The sequence below is a fragment of the Perognathus longimembris genome, chromosome 7 (assembly GCF_023159225.1).
Source record: "Perognathus longimembris pacificus isolate PPM17 chromosome 7, ASM2315922v1, whole genome shotgun sequence".
Lineage (NCBI taxonomy): Eukaryota > Metazoa > Chordata > Mammalia > Rodentia > Heteromyidae > Perognathus > Perognathus longimembris.
The window spans coordinates 36,545,990-36,572,496 of record NC_063167.1 but is presented as its reverse complement, the minus strand read 5'-3'; the positions used below and the strand labels follow the sequence as shown (position 1 = coordinate 36,572,496).

The 26,507-nt window shown below is 45.5% G+C and overlaps 1 protein-coding gene across 1 annotated transcript; it reads right to left on the bottom strand.

Moving 5' to 3' along the window:
* Nucleotides 1–5,865: 5,865 nt before the first annotated feature.
* Nucleotides 5,866–23,806, bottom strand: Ttc4 (tetratricopeptide repeat domain 4). Its single transcript, XM_048351396.1, has 10 exons — nt 23,595–23,806; nt 23,258–23,375; nt 21,941–22,102; nt 19,628–19,705; nt 18,112–18,236; nt 15,139–15,225; nt 12,975–13,201; nt 12,337–12,418; nt 9,330–9,412; nt 5,866–6,639 (listed from the first exon to the last, which is right to left on the bottom strand). The coding sequence occupies exons 1-10, from the start codon at nt 23,703–23,705 to the stop codon at nt 6,537–6,539; spliced, it is 1,176 nt and encodes a 391-aa protein (XP_048207353.1). The 5' UTR covers nt 23,706–23,806; the 3' UTR covers nt 5,866–6,536.
* Nucleotides 23,807–26,507: the final 2,701 nt, after the last annotated feature.

Sequence of the window (26,507 nt, the reverse complement as noted above, 5' to 3'; positions counted from 1 at the left end):
TAGATTGCAAGGCTGAGGCTCTTACCTTACAGCACACTGAATTTCCTGGGCTCCCCATGGAGGTTCTAGTGTGAGCTGGGAGCCTAGGCATCTAGAAGTTCAAAACTTCCCAGAAAACTACACCGCACATATGGAAATATCACAATGAAGAACCCTGTATTACAAATGGATACTAACACCAAAATGAGATTTTAGCCAGGTGCAGGTGGCTCATGCCCATAATCCTAGCTACTCAGCAGCCTGAGATCTGAGGATCATGGTTCAAAGCCAGTCCAGACAGGAAAATCTGTGAGACAAGTCTTATCTCCAATTAACCAGAAAACCAGAAGTGGATCTGTGGCTCAAAGTGGTAGAACACTAGCTTTGAGCAAAAGAGCTTAGGGGCAAACCAGGCCCTAAGTTCAAGCCCCACAACTACAGGGGAAAAAAAAAGATTTTAGGATTAGCAAGCCACTTAATTTCAAACTTCATAAACGTGTGGTTCCTAAACTGATTTGAGGGTGATGTAGAATCCTGTCAGCTGAGAATTGAGGGTCAGTTCACAGCTGGGAAACAGCCTGGAGCTGGAAGGAAGTGCTATACACCACCTGAGTGGCAGGTGTCAGCCAGACATCACTGCCTCTTTGGTCCATTTTGTTGGAGAAGGGGAAGATGGACAGGGTCAGCCTTTGAGCTGCCAAGAGCCTCATAAGCTGCTGGAATTGGTACCTAATTTCTTTATTCAACAGGGAGACACATGCAAGGGCATTGTGATTGCTAAGCCAGGGTTTCTTCTGGTGGCCAGAGGCAGTGTGGTTTAATATGATGAGAGCCTTGAAGAGACATAATCCTGGATTCACCACTTACTGGGTTTGTGACTGGAGACAAATTGCTTGTCCACACCTGAGTCTTCATTGCTAAAATGCTCAAGCTAATGGCACCTCCTTTGTAGGTCATCTGAGGCCGAGATCACTGTTGTGAAAGGCTTAACCCCCAGTCTGCATTTGAGAAACCCTCCCCTTACACCTGAGGATTTCCAGTGATTTAGGAAGTCCCTCTGGGAGCTCAGACTGTGCTGCTAACTTTGTTAGCTTAAGACCTGGATCTTGTTCTCTTGACATGCTTTCTTTCTGGGGAAAGTCAGGAGTAAGAACTGGGTACCACCTGCAGAATGGTTTCATCTCCTTGGAAATACTCACACAATGTATTTTACTCTTTCATTTTTGTGGTTGCTAGTTTTACCTCTTGCCATAAAGTGATGAAATGGGATGTTGGCATAAACAACAGACACAGGCTAGATTATCATTGCTTATTCCTTGGGGAGATCTAGAAACAACTATCTGGGAAATAACAATACTTAGGGACAAAGGATGGTGCATAACAAACACATCATGTAAGTTAGACTTAGAATGTAAATCAAAGGCTTCATTAATATTCTGTTTTAATGAAAGAAACACCTGCTGGGTGATCAATAAAGGAACTTTGCAGAATTTTTTTTCAAATTGCTACTTCTTTAACTGCTTGAGTGCCAAGCCTCTTCAGAGTTCTACATTAGGATGCCAGGATGCTTTCTGGAACAGATTGCTTAGAATACAAGGCTTTTATTGAAGCAATAATTTTATGATGTCATAACACTCTTAAACACTTTTTTAAAAATCAGGGTACTTCCGAGTAGTTACTTTAAAACAGTGACTTATCTTAATGTAAGACTCCAGACTGGAAATTGGAATAAGATGGCAGTGTGACTGAAAGACTTTCCTCGGAGTTTCTGCACCCCCTCTTATCCATTGTTGGGGTTTTTAGCCTCCCGCGCTCTCCAGTCCTGTGGGAGAGACGGGAAAACACACCCCACCCAGAGGGATGAGCCAAGAAGAGGAAAGAGCAGACAGACTGCCCACACCCAGCCCCCTTTCGATGGAGGACAAACACAGTCCAGTCGGGGAGCCAAATCAGTGCTAAGACTCACTTTAATGGTGGAAAGGAGCTGCTCTTAAACAGATCAGAGTGGCGGAAGGGGAGGGGTACGTGCCCCTATGTAGGGGCTGTGAAGGGACACCTGAGCTGTCCGCCAAGAGTGGAGAACCAAGGGACCACCCTAAGGGGCGGCCTAATTCTACGTCACACACAGGACTGCCTCCGGATTCACCACCAGGCGCCATCTTGGCTACACGTGGTCCCAAGGCTGGGAGGCGGGGCCAGCTAATTGCCTCTTACTGCAAGGCATCCGGGCAGGCATGCCCCACAATCCATGCACTGGTGACAATGATATCTGTCTCAGCAGGTGTACACAGGCAGCTCCCCTCATATTAAGGCCACTTCTTGTCCAGTAGGTACACCATGGGCTAGCTGAAATGGGAGGCATCGTGGTACAGGAATGGTGTCCACTGCTGCCAGCAGCAGGCTAACAAGCTCCCATGGTTGAACCCAATTGCCCATGTCTAATGGAAACTGGAGCCTGGAGAGTGAGGAGGAGGTACACCCTGGGTAACTAATGGCAGACTCCTCTTTTGCTTCCCCAGAGCACAGATTCTGTGAGGTTCACCTATGGGGTAATGGGAGCCCACCCCACTGATGGAGTATCAGGTGCTGTGGGGATCTGGCTGTGGGTTCTGGCAGAAGTTTTGCAGATAACAGGTTCTAGACAGACCAACAGGTGGGGACATTGTGTGACAGTGCCATGTCCTTACCACAAGCTTGGAATGAGCAAGAAAGGGCAGCTGAGCCAACTGTAAACTTATGAGCTGGTCAGCAGTCTTAACCAACTTTGTGCTCCAGCCATCAGTGTTTTATCCCAACCCAATTCCCAGCGGCCACTCTACATCCACAGAAGTGACAGACAAAAGTTGGATGGTCTGCCTCCATTACTGATTGCTGGCTCTGGGAAGGAAGGGCTGCACTCGGGTTCTTTAGGCCTGAGGGTACAGAAGTGGGGTAGGAGAGGTTCTGCCCTCCCGTCGGGCAATGCAGATGTAGAAGTGCGTGCCTTGGCCTTGCCCTCATCCTTCCACCTCCATGGACCTCCATTTCCCCATTTCAGAAGATGAAGGGGAAATTTGAGTTCTTCTGGGGACCGGCTGGAGTCCCAGGAATGGACACAGTGACCAGAAGGCACCAGATGAGGGGCAGGCCCCTATCTCTGGCAGGAAGCACCTGCCTCGTAGACTAACTACACCGTCTCCATACACCCCTGCCCTGCCTCCTGAAGAAGCCCATGCCACGTGTGCCTGCACCATTATGAGTTTGTTCTGCAGAGGTTAATAGAAACCAGGCTTCTTCAGGGAGGAAAAGGCACCCACATTGGGCTCAAGCCTAGGAATGCCCTTGTTGGTGCTTGCAAGTGGGGACTTGGGAACAGACAATGGCTTATTATATTCCTTTGTTCTTCCAGGGAGGTAGCTCATCAAGCTACCTGACAGGCACTCAGGAAACTCCTACAGCTGAAGCTCAGCTGCTGAGAGCTGCAGTGAACACTGGACATGCAGGTGCTTTGCAGTGTTAGAGAGGCAGGGATGGATGTCAGAGAGCAAAAATGGTGTGCATCATCAGAGAAGGGCCAGCTCTCCTGGCAGGCTGGGAACACTTCCCAGTGGAGGAGCCCTCAAACTTCCCAGTGGAGGCGGTCTCAAACTTTTATGAAGGTAAGCATGGGTTTAGTGGGTAAACCAGGCAGAGAAAGCACATACCCAGCCAAGGGAACTAGAGCAAAGGTCTGTGGAAGGAACTGGAATGGGCCGTGTATAGACAGTAGGGAGGAGAGAGCTGGCCCAGTCTAGCCCATATTTGTCAGTGATATGTATGTTTGTTTTGCTGGTCCTGAGGCATGAATTCTGGGCCTGGACACTGTTCTGAGCTTTTGTGCTTCTGCTAATGCTCTACCACTAAAGCCACAGCTCCACTCCCAGCACTTCCCCCACTGCAGTTTCCTGTCCGAGCTAGTTGGCTTGGAACCATGATCCTCAGATTGCAGCTTCCTGAGTAGCTAATATCTGGTAATCTGTTTCTTGTAGTCAGTAAAGAGTCTACAAATGCATAAGGAATAGACTTGCACTAGGCTGAAAGTGTGCCTTCTCTAAAGCAAGCACAACTTCAGATCTTGTTTTTAACCCACCTTGCTGTTTTGTCTTTTGATTGGAAAGTTGAGACTCAGGGTAAATATTGCAAATTATGTTCACATTCCCTGTAATCTTTCTGTAGCTACAATGCTTCTTACCCAAACTCATAATGTTCCTAAACCCAAAAAGCAGAACTACTGAGGCCCTTAGGGATCTCCTCCCAAACCCTCTCAACTACCTAGGGTGACGGGCCACACAGCCAGGCCACATGTACTGTGCCAGACTATTTAAGGGCAGTATGTTGCCCACCAATCTAGGTTTCATGGTGGGCCCCTTTCTAGGCACAAAGGCTTCTTTCCTGCTGCAGACACATCACAGGACCTGCATATCTACTACTATAGTTCCCAACTCCCCTGGCCTCTTCTGCAAGGGTTGTTCCACTCAACTTTGACTGGAAGGGCAAGCTTTGCTTTTCACATCAGGTGAGCACAAATGCTCTGAGAACATCCATTTCTTCCAAACAATGTCGTGTAACGTACATGGCATTTATTCTAGGCAAAAAGCAAGAGGGTTTTTTGTTTTTGTTTTTTGCCAGTCCTGGGGCTTGAACTCGGGGCCTGAGCACTGTCCCTGGCTTCCTTTTGCTCAAGGCTAGCACTCTACCCCTTGAGCCACAGCACCACTTCCGGCCTTTTTCTGTGTATGTGGTGCTGAGGAATAGAATCTAGGGCTTATGCATATTAGGCAAGCACTCTACTGCTAAGCCACATTCCCAGCCCAAAGCAAGACTCTTACAAAAAATAACCAGAAGAAAAAGGGCTGGTGGCATGGCTCAAGCGATGGCCTACCTGCCTAGCAAACACAAAGCCACATCAAACCCCAACACGGCTCTCCTCTCCCCAAAACTTCAAGTTACATGAGCTGGGATTTAACAAACCCCATCTCAACCACTGACCCAGGTATGATGGTACATCTGTGATCCCAGCTACATAGGAAGCAATAGGTAGGAGTATCGTTATTGTTGTTGTGTCTTCATTTTTGGTACTGGGAATCAAAAACAGGATGTTGCACTTGCTAACTAAGCACTTTGCCACTGAGCTACATCCCAGCCCTAGGTAGGAGTATTAAAATCTGAAACTGGCCCAAGGCAAAACAAAACTCAACAAAACCCAGAGCACTACATCCGAAAGTCAGCAACTGGTTTGATTTAATGTTGTATTAGTCAGCTGGAAGCTTACTACCACACACAGTCACTCCCGTATAATCAATGGCTGCAGGTCAGGAGCTTTGGCAGTTGCATGTCTTCCCATCATGGCACCAGGCTGAAGAGGCTGCATCTATTTGGGAAATGGGATCTGATGGTAAAAGGTAAACACATGCTCCCATGCCCAGCTCCTCAAACTTCTGTTGCCATGGGCACAGTCACATCTGTACCCTGTGCATGGCAGCTGAAGTATGCTCTCCTGAGGGGCAAGGGTGGGCACTGCAGGAAGTCACACAGCTACGGGTAAGGACACACAAAATCCTAGGACATGAGAAAGCTGAAAACAAAATACATCCTATGGCCATGCCACAATGTGGGCAGATTTTCTAGTTTAAAAGGTAAACTGAGCTGGATGCCAGTGACTTGTGCCTGTGATCCTAGCTACTCAGGAGGCTGAAATCTGAGGACTGCAGTCAAAGCCAGCCTAGGCAGGAAAGTCTCTGAGACTCTAATATCCAACTATCCACCAAAAAAGCCTGAAGTAGAGCTGTGGCTCAAGAGGTAGAATGCTAACTTTGAGAACAAAAGATAAGGGACAAGCACCCAGGCCCCTGAGTTCAAGCCCTAAGATGAGCAACATTAAAAAAAAAAAAAAAGGCATAAAATCCTAGCCAGGCAAAGTGAAGCATGCCTATAACTTCAGCATTTGGGAGGCCAAGACAGGAGCCCAGAAGTTAGAGTAGAAATGTCCAAATCTGTCATAGTTCTCACACTGCAAAGATGAAAGAAACTGGCAAAATTTTGAGGTATAACTAGTGGCTTTGCGACCTCTTTCACTCACTGCGTCAGCAGCACCCTATTGGAACTATCCTCCATGCTGGTGCAATAACTGGAGGGCAAAGTCTCTCAGTCTTATGGCATCAATCCAGGCAAAGTTGGTTTACTGCCTCGGAGGGCAACTTCTCTATGCACAGCCATGTCACTGTATCCCAAGTCAGGTTCTTCAGGCCAGTGTGGGAAGTGCAGCACATGGTCCCCTCCGCAGATGGACTTCAAGGATGCCCTGACCACTGCCCAGGGCTCTGAATCCATGGAGGAGAATGATGACCAGCTGGAGCTCAGTGACTTGGTCTGAGAGGCCACAGTTCAGGGAAGTCAACAGCTCCTTCAGCACAAGGCTAGGAAAGAGTGTCCCCAAGGTGACAGAAAAAAAAGGGCTGGACTTGTGGCATATCCAGCAGCTTCAAGTGTGCTAGATTCCAGCAGAGGAAGGTGAGGAAGGAGATCCAGGTCTGGCCCCATCACTTTACCTTGTGCACCTTTCTTCCCCGGAGATAATTCTTACGAAAACTAGACTCTCCTACACAGACCAGAAATGCTGGTGTCAGAGCTTTTACAAAGTACCTGCAAGGAACACAGCAAAGACATGGGTTAGTCATCCATGGACCTTCCGGAACACACTCAAGGTGAACTTTTGGGTGTTGGTGAATACTTGTTTGTTTGGTTGTTCCTTAATCTATTGAAATCAGCCTGACATTCCTCCTTACAACCTTCAAGAACCCCTAAGGCAGCACTCTAGCACAGGATCACCTATGGCTAAACTTGAAATGTAAGTATAAAATGTGCTTCTCATTCATTTCATTCCATGAGTGACTAGGGTAAGACAGGTCCCATGCTGAAAATACAAAATATTAAAATCCATTGTCCTTGCTCTCAAGTTCAGTCCTGGGTAAAGAAAGATAAAGAACCCATCAAGGACAGCAGGCACAATAAAGGAAGGTTTTGATGCACAGCGTTAACACCCACAGAGGCCTGATTCCCTCCACAGGCAGAGGAACAGGAAAAGCTTCCTGGAAGATGTCAAGTCTGAAGCTGGCTTTAATTTAGGGAAGGGCTGGAGGGGAGGAGGGACCTAGGAGGTACAGGTAACCAGAGTATTTGCTAGGGCATAAAGCAAACAAGTGAGACAAGGTTGGGGGGGGGGGGGGGTGGACTGCCGGGCTTCACTATGTGCTCTGGCACTCGCGTGCCTTTGCCGCCGCCGCGCTGTGCTGCAGCGGCCCCAGAAGCAGAAAGAAAAGTAGGGGCCGGTGTGAAGGCAAGCCGCTCCAGGCGCCCTGCAAGCCTCTGTGCTCGCCGTGTCCCAAACACTGCCAGGGCCGCGACCTCCCGCGGCACCCGCCATGGAATTTTTGCCGAATGCCCTGGGCCCCAAGCACACAGCCGCCGCTGCTCGGCACTGGGGGATACGCAAAGCTGCGCGCCCATCCCCGCGGGCTGCAGAAATCCCTCGGCCCTCGGCCCGAGTGTCCCAAAAATCCGATCCGGTCTCTTGGAACATGGATCGATTTTGCCCCACCTTCTCTGCCACCCAGTGGGGTACTACGCGCTCCAGAGAACTCACTCCATTTCCCGAGGGCTACCGACAGCTTCGGACTTGTTTCCCCATGCACATCCTGCCCCACATTGGGCGCCATTTGCCGGGATTCACTCTACCCCCCCCCCCCGCCCGCCATCCACATGGGGGGGTCCTGGGCTTCTCTGCCTCTTCCGTGTGTGGTCCTCTACCCCCCTCTCACATCCCCCTGGCCAGTAGGGAAATAACTGCAGGAGCGGAGTCTACGGGTAGCCTCAGGTGTCGCGTAGTCACGAGACTCCCATGCCCACCAGCCAAGGAAGACACGGGCACGTGGGTGTCCCGGAGAAAGTCTCAGGGGTGTTCTGGTTTATTCAAGGGAGGGGATAACAGTTTATACCCCCAGAGGCACATGCAGGAGAGGGGCTATTGGATCTTAACGATTGGCTAGTGGACATCAGGTGATGTCACGGAACTTCCTCTATGGGCGGAGACCACAGCCCCCCAAGGACTGGGTCTCTGCCATTACACACGTGGCCGAGCTGAGAGGCGGGGGCTGCTTTGCTTCTCTTCCAGTTGAAGCCAGAAGGTGGGAGTGACTACCTTCCACACTGCCTCAGGGCTGGGGGAAGGGCAGCGTCTCGGGAGCTCTCATCGCCCTTCCCCCCTCAGTGCCAAGCTGAATCCCCAACAGTGGACAAGGCCTTGGGCTGCCAGGCTACATGTGTATTGCCAAGGCAATACACAGTGAGCCAGGCTCTAGATGGAGGGGACTGTTTCTTGGCTCCACCCAGTTCAGGGTCTGGAGCTGACAGAAACCAGTTCTAAATAGTCCCTTGCCTGTGTTAGTAATTTATAAAGTAACAATTGCAACAACATTTTCATTTTCTGAAAGTATGAAGTTGATTTTCCTCCATGAGTTAGTCTACATTTTATCAAGATTTTTCCTTTTTTTTTTAAACATAGAGTTGGGAGGACACAGACCTTTGAAGAGTTCTGGGTAATTTGTTAACAATAAAGAAAGTAAGGCAGGTGCCAGTGGCTCACACCGATAATCCTAGCTACTTAAGAGATTAAGATCTTGGGATCAGGGTTCAAAGCCAGCCAGGCAGGAAATTCCATGAGACTCTCTTATTTCCAATTAACCACTCAAAAGCCAAAAGTGAGATTGTGGTTCAAGTGACAAAAATGGTAGCCTTGTGCACAAAAGCTGAGGAATGGCACCTAGGCTGAATTCAAGTCTCTGGATGGCACTAAAATAAAAAATAGTAAACAGCTAAAATTGTGTCCATAAACTTTGAGAAGGACAATTTTAGATCGGAGAAAAATACCACTAAGAGAAGTATTGACCAGGTCTGGAGAACTCTTCTTCTGCTGCTTGGGATCACGTGAGGAGAAGAGGTGTGTGTGTCCTCAAGAGCCGCTGCTTTTTCCTGCTAACAGCATGGAGACACAGGCACACTCAGGAAATGGACGCCATCCCAGCTGCCTTTAGGTACAGAGGCAGTGTTTCCCTGCTCTGCTCTCTCACTCCCCCTGGTCGGGAGGTGTCTGCCTATGGTGTGATGGGCTCTTGTCATACTGCAGCCCTTCCTTGTGGCTACCCAGTCACACAACTCTGTGTCCGGAACAGAGAAAGGAGTGCGAGACAATCACTGAGCAGAGGGCTGAGAGGCCGCCTGCGCCCTGGAAGGAGCTGGAGCATTTCCTGGTCTACTCAGCCCTCAGTGGTACTTACCTGGGGTGCTGCAACACCTGCAGCAGAGTGCTTGTGGGGGGCACCTGGTACAGCTCTGCCCTGTCCTCATCTTCAAAGTATACCTGCAAGATTAACCAGGAGCAGGAGTCAGAGACGAAAAAGGCTTGACCCATCCAGAGGTTTGCAGAGGCTCCTGAGGAAGTGGAGGGAGAGTGGGGAAGCACCTTATCCACATCACTGTGGGCTGAGTGCTTTGACCTTGCACAAAAAGTTGTCCTCAGCTCTACTCTCCAAAGAGAACACGGTCTTGGGAAGAAAGCTAAAGCCCAGCCTGTATAGCTTCCTCTTCCCTGAAATGTAGTCCTACAGCCATTAGGGCAGAAGGCCATGGGATTCAGAGAACCCGAGCAGGGGAAGACGGATGTGTGCGGGTAAGAGCTTAAGGAGGACATTCATGCAGAGTGGCTGAGCAATATAGGATGTCAGTTTGCAGAACACAAACATAGCAGTTGCCCCATGCTGGGGGCTGCAAGTCCCAGAAGGCTCTGGAAGGAAAGGGACCAATGAGGATCAAAGGCTAGGCACCAGTGGCTCACACCCATAATCCTAGCTATTCATGAGGCTGAGATCTGATGATTATAGTTCAGAGCCAACCTGGGCAGACAACACCAGGATTCAATTATCTCCTTAAAAAAGATGGAAATGGTGTTGTAGCTCTAGTGGTAGAGCATCTACTGTGAGAAAAAAAGCTAAGTAGGAGTGTGAGGCTCCAAGCTCAAGCCCCAGTATGGGTATAACAACAACAAAACAATATTCAAGTTATCAGTACAAATAGAAAAGGAGAAAAGTCCTATGGTATTAGATTCAAAGAAGAGGTACATCTTATTGTTATACACACAGAGACACACACACACGTGTGCACAAGACACACTCTCATTGTGAAGCACTGAGAAGGCACTGGAGCAATGAGTCCCCTTCCCCTGAAAGAACAAAGGCTCCTTAGGAAACTACGGCTGATTTCAGAGAGCAAGACCTTAAAAACTGGGGATAAGTCAAAAGGACACAAAAACAACTTTTTAGGGATTTCCACCAGCCAAATCCAGGATATTTAAGCATAAAAAATTACCATGGTAATGTATTTTAACTCTGAATAAAGAAATGATAAAAGCCACTGATTTAAGTCAACAAATGTTGAGGGGTTGAAGGGCAATGGTATATATTTACATAAGCATAGCCAGGGGGCTGGGAATGTGGGTTAACAGTAGCATACTTGCCTAGCTTGCATGAAGCCCGGGGTTCAATTCCTCAGCACCACATAAACAGAAGAAAAGGCCAGAAGTAGTCCTGTGACTCAAGTGGTAGAGTGCTAGTCTTGAGCAAACAGAAGCTCCGTAACAAGATGAACAAGAAATGTACTCACTGCCTTACATAGGAAACTGTAACCCCTCTGTACTTCACTTTGACAATAAAGGGGGGGGGGGGAAAAAAGCTCAGGGATAGTGCTCAGGCCCTGAGTTCAAGCAGGAGGAAGCCTAAGGCAAACCATGCAGGCACTCCACAAAACACATGGTCTAGAATCTACATAGCGGTAACCATGAGGAAAGCGAAGGGTCATCCTAGAAATTTTTTTTTGTGGGAGGAGACCACAGGAAACAATCACTGAATACACCCTGCTTCTGAAAAGGAACTCTGGACTAAGAACATGTCTGGGATGAACTGTGAAACCTGAACAGAGCCTGGTGACACTATTAGATGGGAGTAGGATACCCATGTTAATTTCCTGACTTTGACAGTTGTTTGGGGATTATGAAGGAAAAGCTGTTGCTTATGGAAAATGGACATGAAAATATTCAGGGTTGCTGGTGCATCAGTTGGCATCTTACTTTCAATGTCTAGAAGATAGTATTTTTGTTTTTGAGAAACGTTATCATTAAAGCCTTGAACTCATGATCCTCCTACCTCAGTGTCCTAAAGTACTGGAATTACACACATACATGCCATACCAGGCAGAAAATAAATTCTTCTTTTCTGTTTTATGAGACAAGGTTTCACTCTGTAACAGTCCAGACCAATCTCAAACTCAAGATGTGGCCCAGGCTCCCTGAAACTCTCGATCATCCTGCCTCAGCCTTCTGCGTGTTAGAATTATAGATCTAGCAGAAGATAAATTCTCTATTCTGTAAACTCTATTTAAAAAATATCTCAACAATGGAATATTATTCAGCCTTAAAAGGAAGGCTGCACTCGGAATGGTGACAGACACCTGTAATACTATCTACTTACAAGGCAAAGGCAGAAGCTTGAAACCATCCGGGCAAAGGTAATACAAGACCTTGTCTCAGAAAGGGGAGGGGGGGATAGTTCAGTGGTAGAGCATTTGCCACAAGGCTCTAGGGTCAATCCCCAATACAAAATAACATGTGGGGTATAATATATCCTACAACATGAAATAAGCCCAACATGAAAGGGCAAACACCGTATGATTCCACTGATGTGGAATCATAAAATTCAGAGACAGGAAGCAGGGCTGGTACAGGGAGCCGCTGTTTCATGAGTGCAGGGTTTCAGTTGGGATGGTGGAGGACTATGGGGAGTAATGACTGTAATGGTTACAGAGTGTGAATGTGTCAAAGAATGGCTAAATGAGCCCAGTGCCAGTGGCTCATACCTGTAATCCTAGCTACTCAGGAGGCTGAAATCTGAGGATCATAGTTCAAAGTCAGCCTGGGCAGAAAAGTCCCCATGAGACTCTTATCTCTAACCACTCAAAAACCCAAAGTGGAGTTGGGGTTCAAAGTGGTAGAGCAATAGCTTTGAGCAAAAGAGCACAAGGACAATGCCCAGGCCAGAGTTCAAGTCCCATGACCAGCAAAAAAAAAAAAAAAGAATGGCTAAATGGTAAATACTATGTTGTATGTATATGTACATATACATATATATACACATATATACATATATGTATATGTATATTAGCACAATGGAAACAAAACAGTTCATCTCTATCCCTATTTCCTCCCCTGTAAAGAATGAACACAACTTCTCTTACCTCCAAGTGATCAGGGCAGTATTTTCGCTCTGAGTCCCAGGAGGGCATTTCACCAAACATCACCATTAGATGATCAATAAACCTAAGGATGCAACATGCCATTTCTGTTATCACTGACTCCTGATCTACTCTCCCACAGGAGTCCCTGGACACCAACTCAGAGAGAAAACTGTCCAAACACACCATGCACGTGTATAATAAACCCAGAATGTGGCTGTGAATCACTGGTCCTGAAACACACCTTCTTCACACAGTTTTTGAAAAGTTCTGTATTTAACCACACTATGAAATCACAAGCTAAATGTGGTATTTATATTTTTTTCTAGTAAATATACACTTCAATTACTATGTGTGTGCTATATAAATGATTTTATACTTTGCCAGTGACACATTCCATCCTTCGGTGAACACTGTACTGTGTGGTGTTATGTTTATTCGCCTGGACATAGCAAGACAAGACTTGTGTAGTAGCAAAGCTGCGGAATCAAGGCTTGATCAGCTATCAGATAGAGGGGTCCTACCAACCAGATTGTGTGAAGGCCTCTAAACTATTTTCTTCCTTCCTCAACTAAAAATCCACTCGTCCTTCCTGTCAGGACAGTGGGAAAAAGCATGTAAGCTCTCGGGCAAGGAAGTACCTGGAGTCCTCGTGAAAAGCAGAGATGAAGTCAGACTGGGAGTACTCTGGGTACAGGAAGAGCACAGGCCAACTCAGCCGGCCCTGGTAATCTAGCCTTAGCCGGGCTCCGTAAAGGTTCTCAGCACTGAGTCCATCCGAGGCTGAATCTTCATCCTCACTTGCACTATCCAAGGATGAATCTTCATCCTCACCTGTAGCTTCCAAAACAAGCTTGATGTTCCTAGCCTGGATTAAAGATAGGAACATATACACACACACACATACACAAAAACCTCATTATATGAAGGGTACAAACCCATTTCACTGTGTGTTCCCTGAGAGCCAACTCTGCATGGGATACATCTTCACTGTTCCTGACGCCAGACAGAGTAGCACCACTTGTGTAATTCACCTTCACCAGGCACCTGCCATGTGCTCATCCTTGTCACATAGAGAGCTAGACAAGGCTCTCTGCCCCCAAGCCTGTTTACAGTCTAGAGGGGAGATGCTATGGAAAGAATGATAACAGAACACACGAAATGGAACTGTGGAACTGCAGATGGGGGACAGATCAGCTAACTGACTAGGGCATTGGAGGGCCTAGAGTCTGAAAGGCTGAGGAAGGAGGACAGGAAGTACATTTGAACCTAAGGAACAGCATGTGCAAGGGGACAAAAAAGACCAAAGTAGAAATGTCCAATGTTTCTGTATGAGGAGGATGTGGATGCAACACTACTCCATCTTGGCAGTGCAAAGACAGACATGAAGCCCAGCCAAAGACTAAGGAGTAAGGACACGTCTTATGTGTGTGAAGGTTCCCAAGATTAGCAAAAGAGGGGAAATCACCTGTAATCAAAATGACTTTTCATAACAGCCCCTAAAACTGGGGCTGGCAAACTTTTTCTAAAAGGATCAAAGAGCCTACTGAGTTTAATCAACTCTACACTCTAGTATGAAAACAGACACAGCCATACAAACATAAGTAAAGCTATTTAAAAATGGCTGCAAGTTGCTGACCCCTGCCTTAAGCCATCAATGAAATGCAACATTGTGTAACATAGAGAATGCTTTTTAGGTAATGGAAGCCTAAGAACCAGTGTTGTACTAGAGAACTAAATTTAAAAAGGTCTATGCAAATACCTGGGCATCCCATTCAAAAAAATGCCCAAATACTGCCCTGTGAGTGGGCATCAGGTAGAAAATCAAGAGTGTATCTCTCTAGTTAACTTGCTAATAAGCATCATCAGGTTGCTTGTTGGAGGGATGTAGGCCACCTTGTAATATAATACTTTTGAAGTTTACAAAGTCAGCAAGCAGCTAATGTGGGTAACATGATAACTTCCAAGTGACTTTCAGGTAACATAGTAATGCAACCGTAAATGAACTGATCAGAGAGTGAAACAGAAGACTTGCCGCCCATTTTCTAGGGCTCTAGTATAATATCTCCCTTGAGAAAACAATGGAAGTTCAAATGAGTGACTTGCTGGGGATCAAGGTTTGAGTCGCACTACACTGGTGTTTGAAAATGCAGGAACTAGAGGAAGGATCTTGTGTTTGTTAGAGTCAGAGAAGCAACATTTAAAAAATTATCCTTCTCTTTTGTAACCCATCTGCACGTCAGCTTTATTATATATATATATGTATATATACATATATACCTTTTTTTTTTTTTTTTGCCAGTCCTGGGGCTTGAACTCAGGGCCTGGGCAGTGTCTCTGGCTTCTTTTTACTCAAGGCTAGCACTCTGCCACTTGAGCCACAGTGATACTTCTGGCTTTTTCTATATATATGGTGCTGAGGAATCAAACCCAGGGCTTCATGTATACGAGGCAAGCACTCTACCATTAGGCCATATTCCCAGCCCCATTAAAAACATTTTTTAAAAAAGTATTAGCCTTTTTGGAGTGCAGTGTGACTCATGGTAAGGACCATCCCTGGTTCTAAAATCCAGTATGAAGTTTCTTCACCTCTCTGAGACTGTTCTCTCAGCTAGCAAAACAGGAGCAAAAAGACCCTCCACCTTAGAGGGCTGCTGCGATGATCATCTGAGAAAACACTTAACCCAGAGTGTACACTCCGCTGCTTCATCAAGAGTTATGTGGTGTGGGTGGGGCATCCCAAGAGAGGCTCCTGGAACAGGTGAACTTCCCACACAGTAGGACAGATGCCCACTGAAGACTCACCTTGATGGCCTGGAACAAAACTTCATTCTGATTCTGCTCCCTCTTTTCTTTCAATTTTGCTTTCCTCGCATCCCTCTGTTCAATCCGCTGGAAAGGAAGTTCAGATGTATGAGCGCCTCTTACCCCAGCCTGCTCCTGAATGGGCTACCCTGGTCCCTACCCACCCAAGCTCCTGTGTCAAGGGATACCAGTGCCCGACACAGCTAATAAATGCTCACATAGCACACAGCAGAGCATCAGGCCCAGTGTAGTGGAAACTTAAAATCTAGTTCCTGTACCCAAGGAGCTCCCAGTCTACTGAGAGATGCAGACAAGGGCAGTGTGACTACCTGGCTATGAGAGTGAATGCAATGAGACAGAGGAAGTGACGAGTGTGCCCCTGAAGTCGGCTTAGACAGACCAGGACAAAACATCTCCATACAACTGACACTGGGGCAGATAAATGCCACTTCTCTGTGTGGCTGCAGAACCCAGGGCAAGAATGTATCAGAGGTTCTGCCTTCTACATAATGATGATCCATGAGAGGGAATCAGCACCATTCTACTCAACCTGGCAGAAACAATCTGCCTAACCCTAGCTGATCCTGGTTTCACCCTCACAATTGCTGTTTCATTGCAATTTGCCAGTATTTTCTGCAAAGAAGACAGTAAATATTTTAGGATTCACAGACCATGTGCCAAGGGCTGGGATGCAGCTCAGTGGCAAAGCGCTTGCCTAGCAAGTGCAACATCCTGTGTTCAATCCCGAGTACCAAAAAAAAAACCCAAAAAACAAATAGAATACACTTTAAAAAAAAACATAGACTATGTGCCATCTGGTTTTGTTTATAACCCTTTAGAGATGTGAAAAGCTTGCTTCACTACAGGCTAAGTTTCACCTGGGCATCAGTTTACGAACTCCTACTCTAAAATAAAGCACAAACCGTCACTCATCTGCTCCACAAAGATTAGCATATGTCTCCACTGTCTTGTGAACAAAAATCTGCCCATTTAGAGAGATTATCGCTGATCAATTTTGGCCTCTCCTCCTCCGATCCCACTGCCAAGGGAAGGCCTCAGCTGATAGTGTCAGTTTGATCACGCGCCCCCCCCCCGGCCCTCCCCGCGCCCTCCCCCACTGCACCACCATGACCGTGGATCAGTCTTTTCAAGAACATGTTCTGTGAGCGAACATCTCATAGTTACACATCAGCAAGTATTAACTGCTAGGTCCCAAGGCTAGTGGTGTACAAACAAACTAAACCAAAAATCCATATTAACTTCCAAAGGGGCAGTGCCACTTTATATCCGCTGGCAATGCGGAAAGGTCTCGCCACCCTCATCATCTCCAATATATAGTCTTGTCAGTCTTTTCCAATGTCAGCCATTCTGGGAGATTAACTTGCATATCCCTGATGATTAACTATGCTGAACATATTTGCACATGTTTATTGGAAACCTTTTGAGACATGTCTCTACTGTTCACCTGGTTTTTAGGTTGTGCAGTTTGTCCTTTTTGTACTGCAAGGAGTCCTCCAAGCCTCTGTGCACAAGCCTCCACAGATCCTAGCACTGCACACACACTCACTGTGTGGCTTCACTTCTAGTTTCCTTACCTATGTCTTTTGTGGGGCAATAGGTTGTTGTTGTTTTTTAATTATACCTAAGTCCCACTATATGTAAGTCCCACTTAATAATTTTATCTTTTTTGATAGTTTACACCTTCATGTTAAAAACTGATGTGGAACTCATGCAATATAAAATTATTAACTGCTATTATGTACATCATTCAGTAACCTTCAGCACACTCACTGAATCATGTGACTATCACCCACATCTAGCTCTGCATCTCTGACACCCTGAAAAGGAACCATTCTATCCTCCTATCCCACCCTCAACTCCCTTCCTACCTTCCCCTGGCCCTGCTACTACTATTCTGCCTTCTGCCTCCTCAATTTACCTAGTCCTGATTTTCACATAATGGAATCACTCTACATGAGACCTTTTGTGTCTGGCGTCTTTAATTTAGCTTAGTTGAGGTTTACTCATATTGCAACAATCAGTCCTCCAATCCTTTTCATAGCTAATATTCCATTGTATGGCTAGATCAATTATTTACCCATTCATGTACATGTACATGTACATGCACAGACACACACACACACACACACACACACACACACACACACCACAATAACCCTTTTCATTTAATCTTCATTAAAAATAAACCAACTCTGAGGGATATATTGTGTTCTTCACTTTCAAAAATGGGACCAAGCTTCAGAAATATCAGAACATTGCCCAAGGCTTTCCATACATTTTAGCATTGGCAAAAGTAGTGCTCAAGGCTAGCTGCGGTGGCTCATGCCTATAACCTAGCAACTTGAAGAGATATAGGTAGGAAACCGTGGTGTGAGGCTGGTCCAAGGCAAAAGTAAGACTCTAACTAAAAAACAACAAAAAAGTCAAAATGGCTGGGAGCATGGCTCAAGTGGTAGAGCAATTTCCTAGCAAAGGAGAGGCCCTGAATTCAAACCCAGTAACACATGTATCCCCTAGAGCTTCTATGTAATATTCTCCCTCAATATCACTAAGCCAAGAAGACTGCTCAGTCAAGATCCCTGGTCCAGGCCTACTTCTCTCAGCAAACCTCTGTCTGCCTGCCAGTCTCTATGTATACCCCGTTTGTGGCAGGGCAAAGTCAGACACCAGTACTGCATATTGTACCACAGACACCATATATTCTTGCTCATCTCTATTTGTTTATGTGTGTTCTTCAAGGATAAGGGCTGATTTTCTGATTCTGTTTTTGGCGGTGGGGGGGGGGGGGGACTGTTGTGTTGAGGACTAAACTCAGGACCTCATGCATAAAAACATACACTGTGCCATTCTACCACAACCCCAGTGCCTAGAGAAAACTCTGCAATGACCAGAAAGACACAACCTGGAGAATATTAACTAGCAAATGTCAACTGTCTACTGACTGTCACTCACCTTCAACTTGTCTGCTTTAGCCCTCATCTCCAGAAGTTTCTTCTCCTTGGCGTCTATTTGCAGCCCCTCATCACACCAGCTCACAGCCTCAGCAAAGTGTTTCAATTCCAGATGGCACAGGGCACCTGCAGGAACCACAGCCTTTATGTCTAGGAGTAAAAAGCAAATTCACCTGGCCCCCCACACCCACCAGCAAAACAGGCTGTCACTCCCCGTTCTTCAGCTCCCACACAGGAAGAGTATTTTTTATATCTTAGATCAGAAAAATCCCGTTTCTAGTGCCCACTCAGCTCAAAACTACTTTAGGTCTCCCAGGTGTTCAGGACTCTAAAAGTAAGGAATGCTTGGGGTCAGAGGCATGGCTCAGTTGGTAGAGCACCAGCCAATGAGTAGAAATGTCAGGTACCAAGTTCGAGTCCTGGTCTTGGACACCCCCCCCAAAAAAGCCCCAAAACAAAACAAAAACAATGCCACAGCTTCGTTGCAGAAAACATAGGCTCTGAACTCACAAACCTGGGCTGGGAATCTGGCTGTCATTCTCCCACTAGACCTTGAACAAAGGACAGCACATCTCTGAGCTCCAGACAGAAACAGAAACAGAAACAGAAAGCAGAATCTGCCTCCGCCATTTATCAACCTAGTAGCAAGACCCAAGTCGGAAGACACTAGGTCTCTCCTAATTTTGTTCTTTATAGCTATCCATGCAATCAATCTCCCTTCCCACCCCATCCCATGCATGCTGGCTTTCCTAAGTGTTACACCTGTAAAGGCTATGTGCCACAGAAACCTAACACTCTCGTAGAGATGAGCAAACTGACAATGAGGGGGTCATCTTGCCAAGGTCACATTAGAAGTTAAAACTGAGAACTAAATCAAGACTTCCAGGCTGAGGCTAACTCCACAGGACTATAATATGTGCCAGAACTTTCCTCTAAGCCAAGGGGCGTGGACCTACTTGCTACTCCCTAGCCGAGAGCATCTAAAGAGATACTACTTGATAAAGCATTCAGGCTGTTCCATGAGAATAAAGGGGACTGAGAAGTGAGGAATAAAAGCTTCAAAAGCAACTATGAGCTTCTCAGAGAAAAGTACAGAAGTAATAAAAGCATTATTACATAGAAAGGTCAGACTGTAAGAGAAAAAAAATAGTTCAAGAATACCTCAGCATCAGAGTTAACAGCAAAGTTCCCATAACTTATCCTTTAATTAATAATAGCATGGCATTTGAAGATTTTGCCTTTCAATTGACTAATTTGAAAAAATAATTAGAATACGACTTGTGGAAGTGCTTTCATTTTATTCTTTATTGATTTAAAATTAGGAGTTTCAATTTCCTACAGCTTTTTAAAGTATACAGGGTGAGTTATCTCCTTGAGGAATCCTTTCAAAAGGAACAGAAACTCAATACCAAAACCAAGATGACCTCACTAGCACCCTAACACTTTGGTATCAGATTTAAGTGGCACTTTTTAGAGCAGTGACAGGGACAGTCACAGTGTAGTTCTACACGACTTACCTCTTATTATGGCTTTGAGGTGGGTAGGTTTTAGCTTTCTGGCAGCCATCACATCACTGAGAGCAGAACGAAAATTACCTAATAAAATGCCATCAAGAAAAAGAGACAAGTTTTTAGATAGAATGTGCAAAATCAAATTGACAAATCTTGAAGAATTATAAATAGAGCAATTGATTTTAGAAAAAAAATAGTTGTTTCCATTGAACCTTAAATATGTTTACAATTTCAAACTGGGCACTAGGGGCTCACACCTATAATCTTAGCCTCTCAGAGGGATGAAACCTCTTCCAAACCTCCAGTTTGAAGCCAGCCTGGTCCGAAAAGTCCATGAAACTCCAACTCCAAAATAACTGTCAAAATGCCAAACTGGAGGCATGGCTCAAGTGGTACAGCACCAGTTGTAAGAAAGCTGACCGGGAGTAAAAAGGTCCTGAGTTCAAGCTCTGGTACAGCACAAAACATATTTTAAAAATACATTTATAGTCAGGTGTTGGTGGCTCACACCTGTAATCCCAGCTACTCAGGAGGCTGAGATCTGAGATCACAGTTGAAAGCCAGCCTGGGCAGGAATGTCTATGAGACTCTCATCTCTAAGAAACTACTCAGAAAAAGCTGGAAGTGTTGCTGTGGTTTAAGTGGTGGAGTGCTAGGCCCTGAGTTCAAGGCCCAGGACCACCACGACAACAAAATATTTACAATATCAGGCAATCCACACACACATACACAAAACTGTGAATGCCTTGCACAAGTCCATCAGTGGCCCTTCACAGATGACTTAGTCCACAGCTCTCCAACGTGGCAATGTCTCCAAGACCTGGCCCAACCCGTCTCCCTGCAGGGAATCTTGCATTTCCTTTAGCAACACTGATTTTCTCGACTTTCTCTTGCTCTCCCCTCTGCTGGAATGTCCCCATTTACAGTCCCACTTTATACAATAACTTCCTCAGGAAATTAAATTTGTACACCTAGTCCCTACTCTAGCAATACTGTCCATGCTTCTCAATCCCTGCATGTTGCTATCTGTAGTCCTACTGACTAGCACTTAGTACACTGGGAATCAAACTTGACTTGCATCTATTTGCAGCACTGAAAACTCAAACAAGCTGCACTTACTGCACTACTACATTAACTGCTTTTCTACTACCATTTTTAATCTGGTAACTGGGTATAAAGCTGCTGATTTCATTGACCTTATACTGTTGCTGTGAGGTCATGTGACATAATGAACACAAAAATGCTTTCCAAGTAGTAATACTAACAAAAATGCCATCAAGAAAAAGAAAGAACAAGTGTTGTTTTGTTTTGTTTTTGCCAGTCCTGGGACTTGAATTCAGGGCCTGAGCACTGTCCCTGGATTCTTTTTGCTTAAGGCTAGCACTCTACCACTTGAGCCACAGCACCACTTCCAGCCTTTTCTGTTTATGTGGTACTGAGGAATCGAACCCTGGGCTTCACACGTGCAAGGCCAGCACTCTGCCGCTAAGCCATATTCCCAGCCCCAGAAAGAACAAGTATGAGACCAAAATTCCACTTAAGAAATGAGTGCTAGTGAGCTGGGCGTGTGACTCAAATGGTAGAACACCTGCCTAGCAAGTGTAAGATTGTGAGTTCAAACCCCAGTCATTCCAAAAAATTAAGAAATGGGTGTTGCTCCTCTAGTACTGCAAACCTCCAACAAAGCAGTAACATTTTCAAACTTCTTTATCCAAGAAATATTTTTACTTTGTACCTCCCTCCCCTTACAATACAGCATTTCTCACAAAGGTTTTCAGACAGGGTCTTGCAATATAGCCCAGATTAACCTCACAATTCTGCCTCTGCTTCATGAGGGCTGGGATAATAGGTGTATACAACCTTACCTAGGCTTATCCAAAGATCCCTTAATCCTTCTTAGCATCCTTGGCAGGATAAAAAGCCAAGACAAAAAAAAAACAACAAAGGTTTTTGTTTTTTTTCAAAAGAAGAGAAGCATTAAGGGACTGGGAGTGTGGCTCAAGTGGTAGAGTGTTTGCCTATACAAGTGAGAGACACTGAGTTCAAACATTAGTACCACTTAGAACAAACAAAAAATTACAGAAGCATCTTGGTTCAAGATTTACAGAGTGACTAAGTCACTCTTTTGGCCCACTCAAAATTATACAATACCTATTTCCCATCTTCCTATGTATAGCTGAAAGATCAGAATATAAATATTCCAGGTTTCTGGGATGAACAGCCCCTCTTTCTCTGATACTCTCAAACCTCCCACTAGCCAGTGTAATATAGCCTTTTATCCTAATTCTTTAGAAGGTACTTAATAATGAAATAAATTACCAAGATGGTATTGAGCTGCTGCTCTGTTCGTATAAAGGACAGCATTCAAATCAGGATCTGCACATTTCTTCTTTAGTCCTTCAGTGTATGAAATCACAGCTTTCTTATAGTCTTTTTCTTTAAAGTAGTCATTACCTTCATCTTTATAAGTCTTGGCTTGTTCTGCAAAGAAGAAGAAAAATATTTCCTACTTTTAAAAAGATTAATTTAAAAGACTCTAAATTATGCAATAACCTAATATATGATAAACCAAGAGAAGAAAACAATAGAAAAAGAAACACAAATCAAAGTTATTTTAAAGAATGGGTATCAATATGGAGAAAGATCAAACAATGCTATGATCAATTCCAAGTATCTCACAAGAAGCATAAGGAAAGAATATATGTATCCTACCTTTGAAGAGCTTTTTTTTTTTTTTTGCTAGTCCTGGGGCTTGAACTCAGGGCCTGAGCACTGTCTGTGGCTTCTTTTGCTCAAGGCTAGCACTCTACCACTTGAGCCACAGTGCCACTTCCAGATTTTTCTGTTTATGTGATGCTAAGGAATCAAACATAGGGCTTCATGCATGCTAGGCAAGCACTCTACCACTAAGCCACATTCCCAGCCTGAGCTTTGTTTTTTAATAACTAAGAAAATGGGAGGAAGTTATACTTCTGATTTTGCTTATATTTTCATTCTCTGGAGTGCAAATTTTCCTCTCCATAATAAAAGCCTATGAAATTGTTCCAATTAAGCTTCATTTTCAATCTACTGTAGTTTCAACAGCATTCGGTATAGCTATAGTAAGAATATGTGTGCATACATATATACAAATATACATATATGTGTATAAACATAAGGACACTTTGGCTTCTCACTGGAGCCCAACTTGGAGCCTGACCTTGAAGGGCAGGAACTGCGTGCAGTTAGTTGCCATCTAAAGTATGTGTGAGCAGCCGCTGGTGGCTCACGCCTGTAATCTTAGCTAGTTACTAAAAAGAATGAGATATGAGGATAGTGATTTGAAACGTGCCCGGGTCCATAACTCTTAGCCCCAATAAACTACTCAGAAAAAGCCGGAAGTGGCACTGTGTCTCATTTGGTAGAGAGCTAGTCTTCAGAAAAAGCTCAGGGACAGCTCTAAGTTCAAGCTCTAGGACCAGCAAAGGGGGGTGGGAGGGGGAAAGGATGTGTGGAATGATGCTGGAGGCGTGGCTCTGTGGAGTGAATGTTGGTGACAAGTTAGTGTCAGCTCACAACTTGCTATCAATCAGAACTGCTCCGACTCACACCACACCTCGAAAGAGACACAAAACAAATGCTAGTTATGTTAAATACCTTCTGGAGATCGCTCCTCATCAAAGATAATTGACTGGAGACAAGCCAAGTCGGGATTCTCTTTGGGATCAATTTCTGACGGTGCTTTCTTCATAAACAGGGGAATCTTGTCAAACTCCTGGATAAAATTGAGAGAAGAATGAAGTACATGAACAGACTTTCTGAGTAGATCCAACCCCGTGACTCACTATCAAATTTTCTCATCAGTGTTAGGTCGGAAGGGTCAGCTGTCCTTATCTTAATCAATGGCTGGCTCCACACGTGCCTCAGCTTTCCCGTTTTAAAAATAGGAGCTTAGATGTCCCCACCCACGTGCGAAGCCCCCAAGGTGGCCCACCTCCTCCCACTGGTCCTCGTGGAAGCCGCCGCGGTACGGCTGGCTCTGGAACTTTTCCAGGAAGGAGTCCAAGTCGTCCTCGGCGGCGGCGTGAGGCTGTGACTGCTCCATGGCAGCTCGGGGTTCCCCAGCTGCGGTCCTAAGGACGCGGAGCACCGAAGACTCCTTCCGGCGGTGCGGTGTGCTTCCCTCAACCCGCCCCGCGGTACAGCCAGCGCGCGCGCGCGCCTTGGGTTCCGCATGCCCGGGTGCAAAGCCTGGCCGGGGCGTGGCCATCCAGGGGGTGTGGCCGGCCGATGCATTTGGGGGTGTGGTTTGTTCGGGGGCGTGTTTTTTTTTTTTTTTTACTTATTAAATTACATATTGGTTTTATACATCTATGTACCCTTCATGTCTTCTATACGTGTTCTCCTGAAAAAGTACACCGGCACAAACACTTCCCTCAAAACAAAGACTACATGGATACTACACATGTTATGTATATGTATGTATATGTACACACACACATTTTCTATGCATGTTATGTAATGTATACTATGCCTAGTAACTATAATGTGAAAAAAAACGAACTCTGCCTTAACCAATCCCATATAGTAGGTTAGAGCTCCCTGTAATACTCACATTAATACTCTGCATTGCCTTTAATAAGAATTTAACATTCATTATATAGTTATTTGTTGAATGTCCATTTTTGCAATTGACTGTAAGTTTCCTTGGGGCAGATTCGTCTCTTTCTCTGGTATATTCCTGATACCCAGTTCATGCATGGGATATATGCTCTATATCAGATGCTCAATTTCAGATATAGAATCTGCATCAGATGCTCAATATTGGAGGATAACTGGATATACAACACATTATATACAGGAAGGGTAAAGAGATGGAAGTTGTTGCTAAATGCAGAGGTATAAGAGTCTGAAGAGAGGTACAAATGAGAAGAAAAATGCTGCCTTGTAAACACGGAGAATACAAAACATAGGTGAAAGACTTCAAAAGGGACATAATTTCCCTGAAAAGCAGATATCAAATATCAATGCTACAGAATTTTCCTGGGACTTTCATGGAGGATTAGCATGAAAGGAAGTGTAACTACCTCCCCCCACCAACTACGCAGGATTGCCAAGACAGCGCAGTGGGGAGGGAGATACGTACTGGGCGAATGTCTGCTGAGCTCCAGCTCTGGTCTCTCCAGGCTGCTCTGAAAGTCAGGAGGCAGCAGGGAAGCCACTCCCTCAGGCTGGATCATCTCGTCCTCCGACTCAGCTGAAGCTTCTTCAAGTTCTGCAGCTTCTCGAGCTTCACGTTCTAGACGTTCTTCTCGAGGGTGTGGCCAGACTACTGCTGGGGTTCCACGGGCTTTGAAGTAAAGTTGACTGGCTTTCCCTCCATTCACAGGGATGCCTAGACCCGAGGTAATGTTCAAAAATATACTTGGCAGGGCTGGGGATATAGCCTAGTGGCAAGAGTGCCTGCCTCATATACACGAGGCCCTAGGTTCGATTCCCCAGCACCACATATACAGAAAACGGCCAGAAGCGGCGCTGTGGCTCAAGTGGCAGAGTGCTAGCCTTGAGCGGGAAGAAGCCAGGGACAGTGCTCAGGCCCTGAGTCCAAGGCCCAGGACTGGCCAAAAAAAAAAAAAATATATATATATATATATATATATATATATATATATATATATATATATATATATATATATATACTTGGCAGTAAAAAGTGTTGTGCAAATGAAATAGCCCTACTTCCCGCTCGCTGTAGAGCAGTGCCAGAATCCCAAAGGCCTTGGCCTACCTTTAATTGGAGGATGATTGTGTAGTCAACTTCATGAGTTCCTCAACCCACCTATCCTCTCCATGCTCTCTCCCGAAGGAATCTCACCACATTTCTGGTCCCAAAATGAATCTCATTTGGGACACCTCTCTAGGACCCCTCTTCAGAGTTCCTCCCCCATTCAGCTGTGTTCATCTATTCAGGCTGCTAAAACGAAATTTCATAAACTTTGTGGCTTCTCACAGGTTTAGAGACTATAAAATCCAAGAGCCAAGGCATGGACAGATTTGATGTCTAGTGAGGGCCCACTTCCTGCCTTATGGATGCCATCTCTCCACTGTGTTCCTCCATGCAGAAGGGATAAGGAAACTCTCTGGAGCCTAATAAGGGCAGTAACCTTGGGTATAATCCTGAAACACCTCTAAAGCCCTCATCTCCTAGCACCATCATGTTGGGGGGATCAGGATTTCAATGCAAATCTGGGGAGAGGGGCACACAAATATTAAGTGTATAGCAGTAGCCACCAATCTGATTGGTGCCACACAACCATGTTGCCTCAAATCCCTCAAGTTTACCATTTCCAGACTGGACTTGACTCCTGCCTCTCAGTCCTCATTCCATTCCCACCATGCTCCTGATCTTGGCTTTACTTCTCAATGTGGAGGTCACCATTGGCTCAATCATCCACTCAGCAACATGATGCTATCCTTAATACCTTAGTCTCTTCCTTCCTCCTCTATCCTGAGAACTATTGTGTTCTAGAATTCCCCTTCCTGATCTCCTACAGGACTGGCTGCCCCTCCATTCTGCCCTCTGTGGTCAATGCCACCATTTCCTCTCAGTAATTTTGATCCAACTCTTGTCCATTTTGACCACCCAGCCCTTTTGTTCTATTGCAAAGTAGTATTTTCTTTTGCTTCCTTTGTCCCCTCCTCCTATTTGTACCCCTTCCTCCTCCCTCCCACCTAACCAATCATTCTAGTGTTTTCATGTGTCTTATCAAAAAAAATTTTTTTTGGTCAGTCGTGGGGCTTGAACTCTGGGTCTGGGTGCTGTTCCTGAACTCTTCAGCTCAAGACTAGCTCTCTACCACTTGAACTTGAACCACAGAACCACTTCCAGTTTTCTGGTGGTTACGTG

Excerpts from the sequence above, each read along its gene's own strand:
- Ttc4 (XM_048351396.1), bottom strand. The coding sequence starts at position 23,705 with ATGGAGCAGTCACAGCCTCACGCCGCCGCCGAGGACGACTTGGACTCC. Across the intron at positions 15,226-18,111 it reads CTAAAGCAGACAAGTTGAAG|CGGATTGAACAGAGGGATGC; the intron begins GTGAGTGACAGT and ends CTTCCTTTCCAG. Across the intron at positions 9,413-12,336 it reads ACTGCCCTGATCACTTGGAG|GTATACTTTGAAGATGAGGA; the intron begins GTAAGAGAAGTT and ends TTAATCTTGCAG.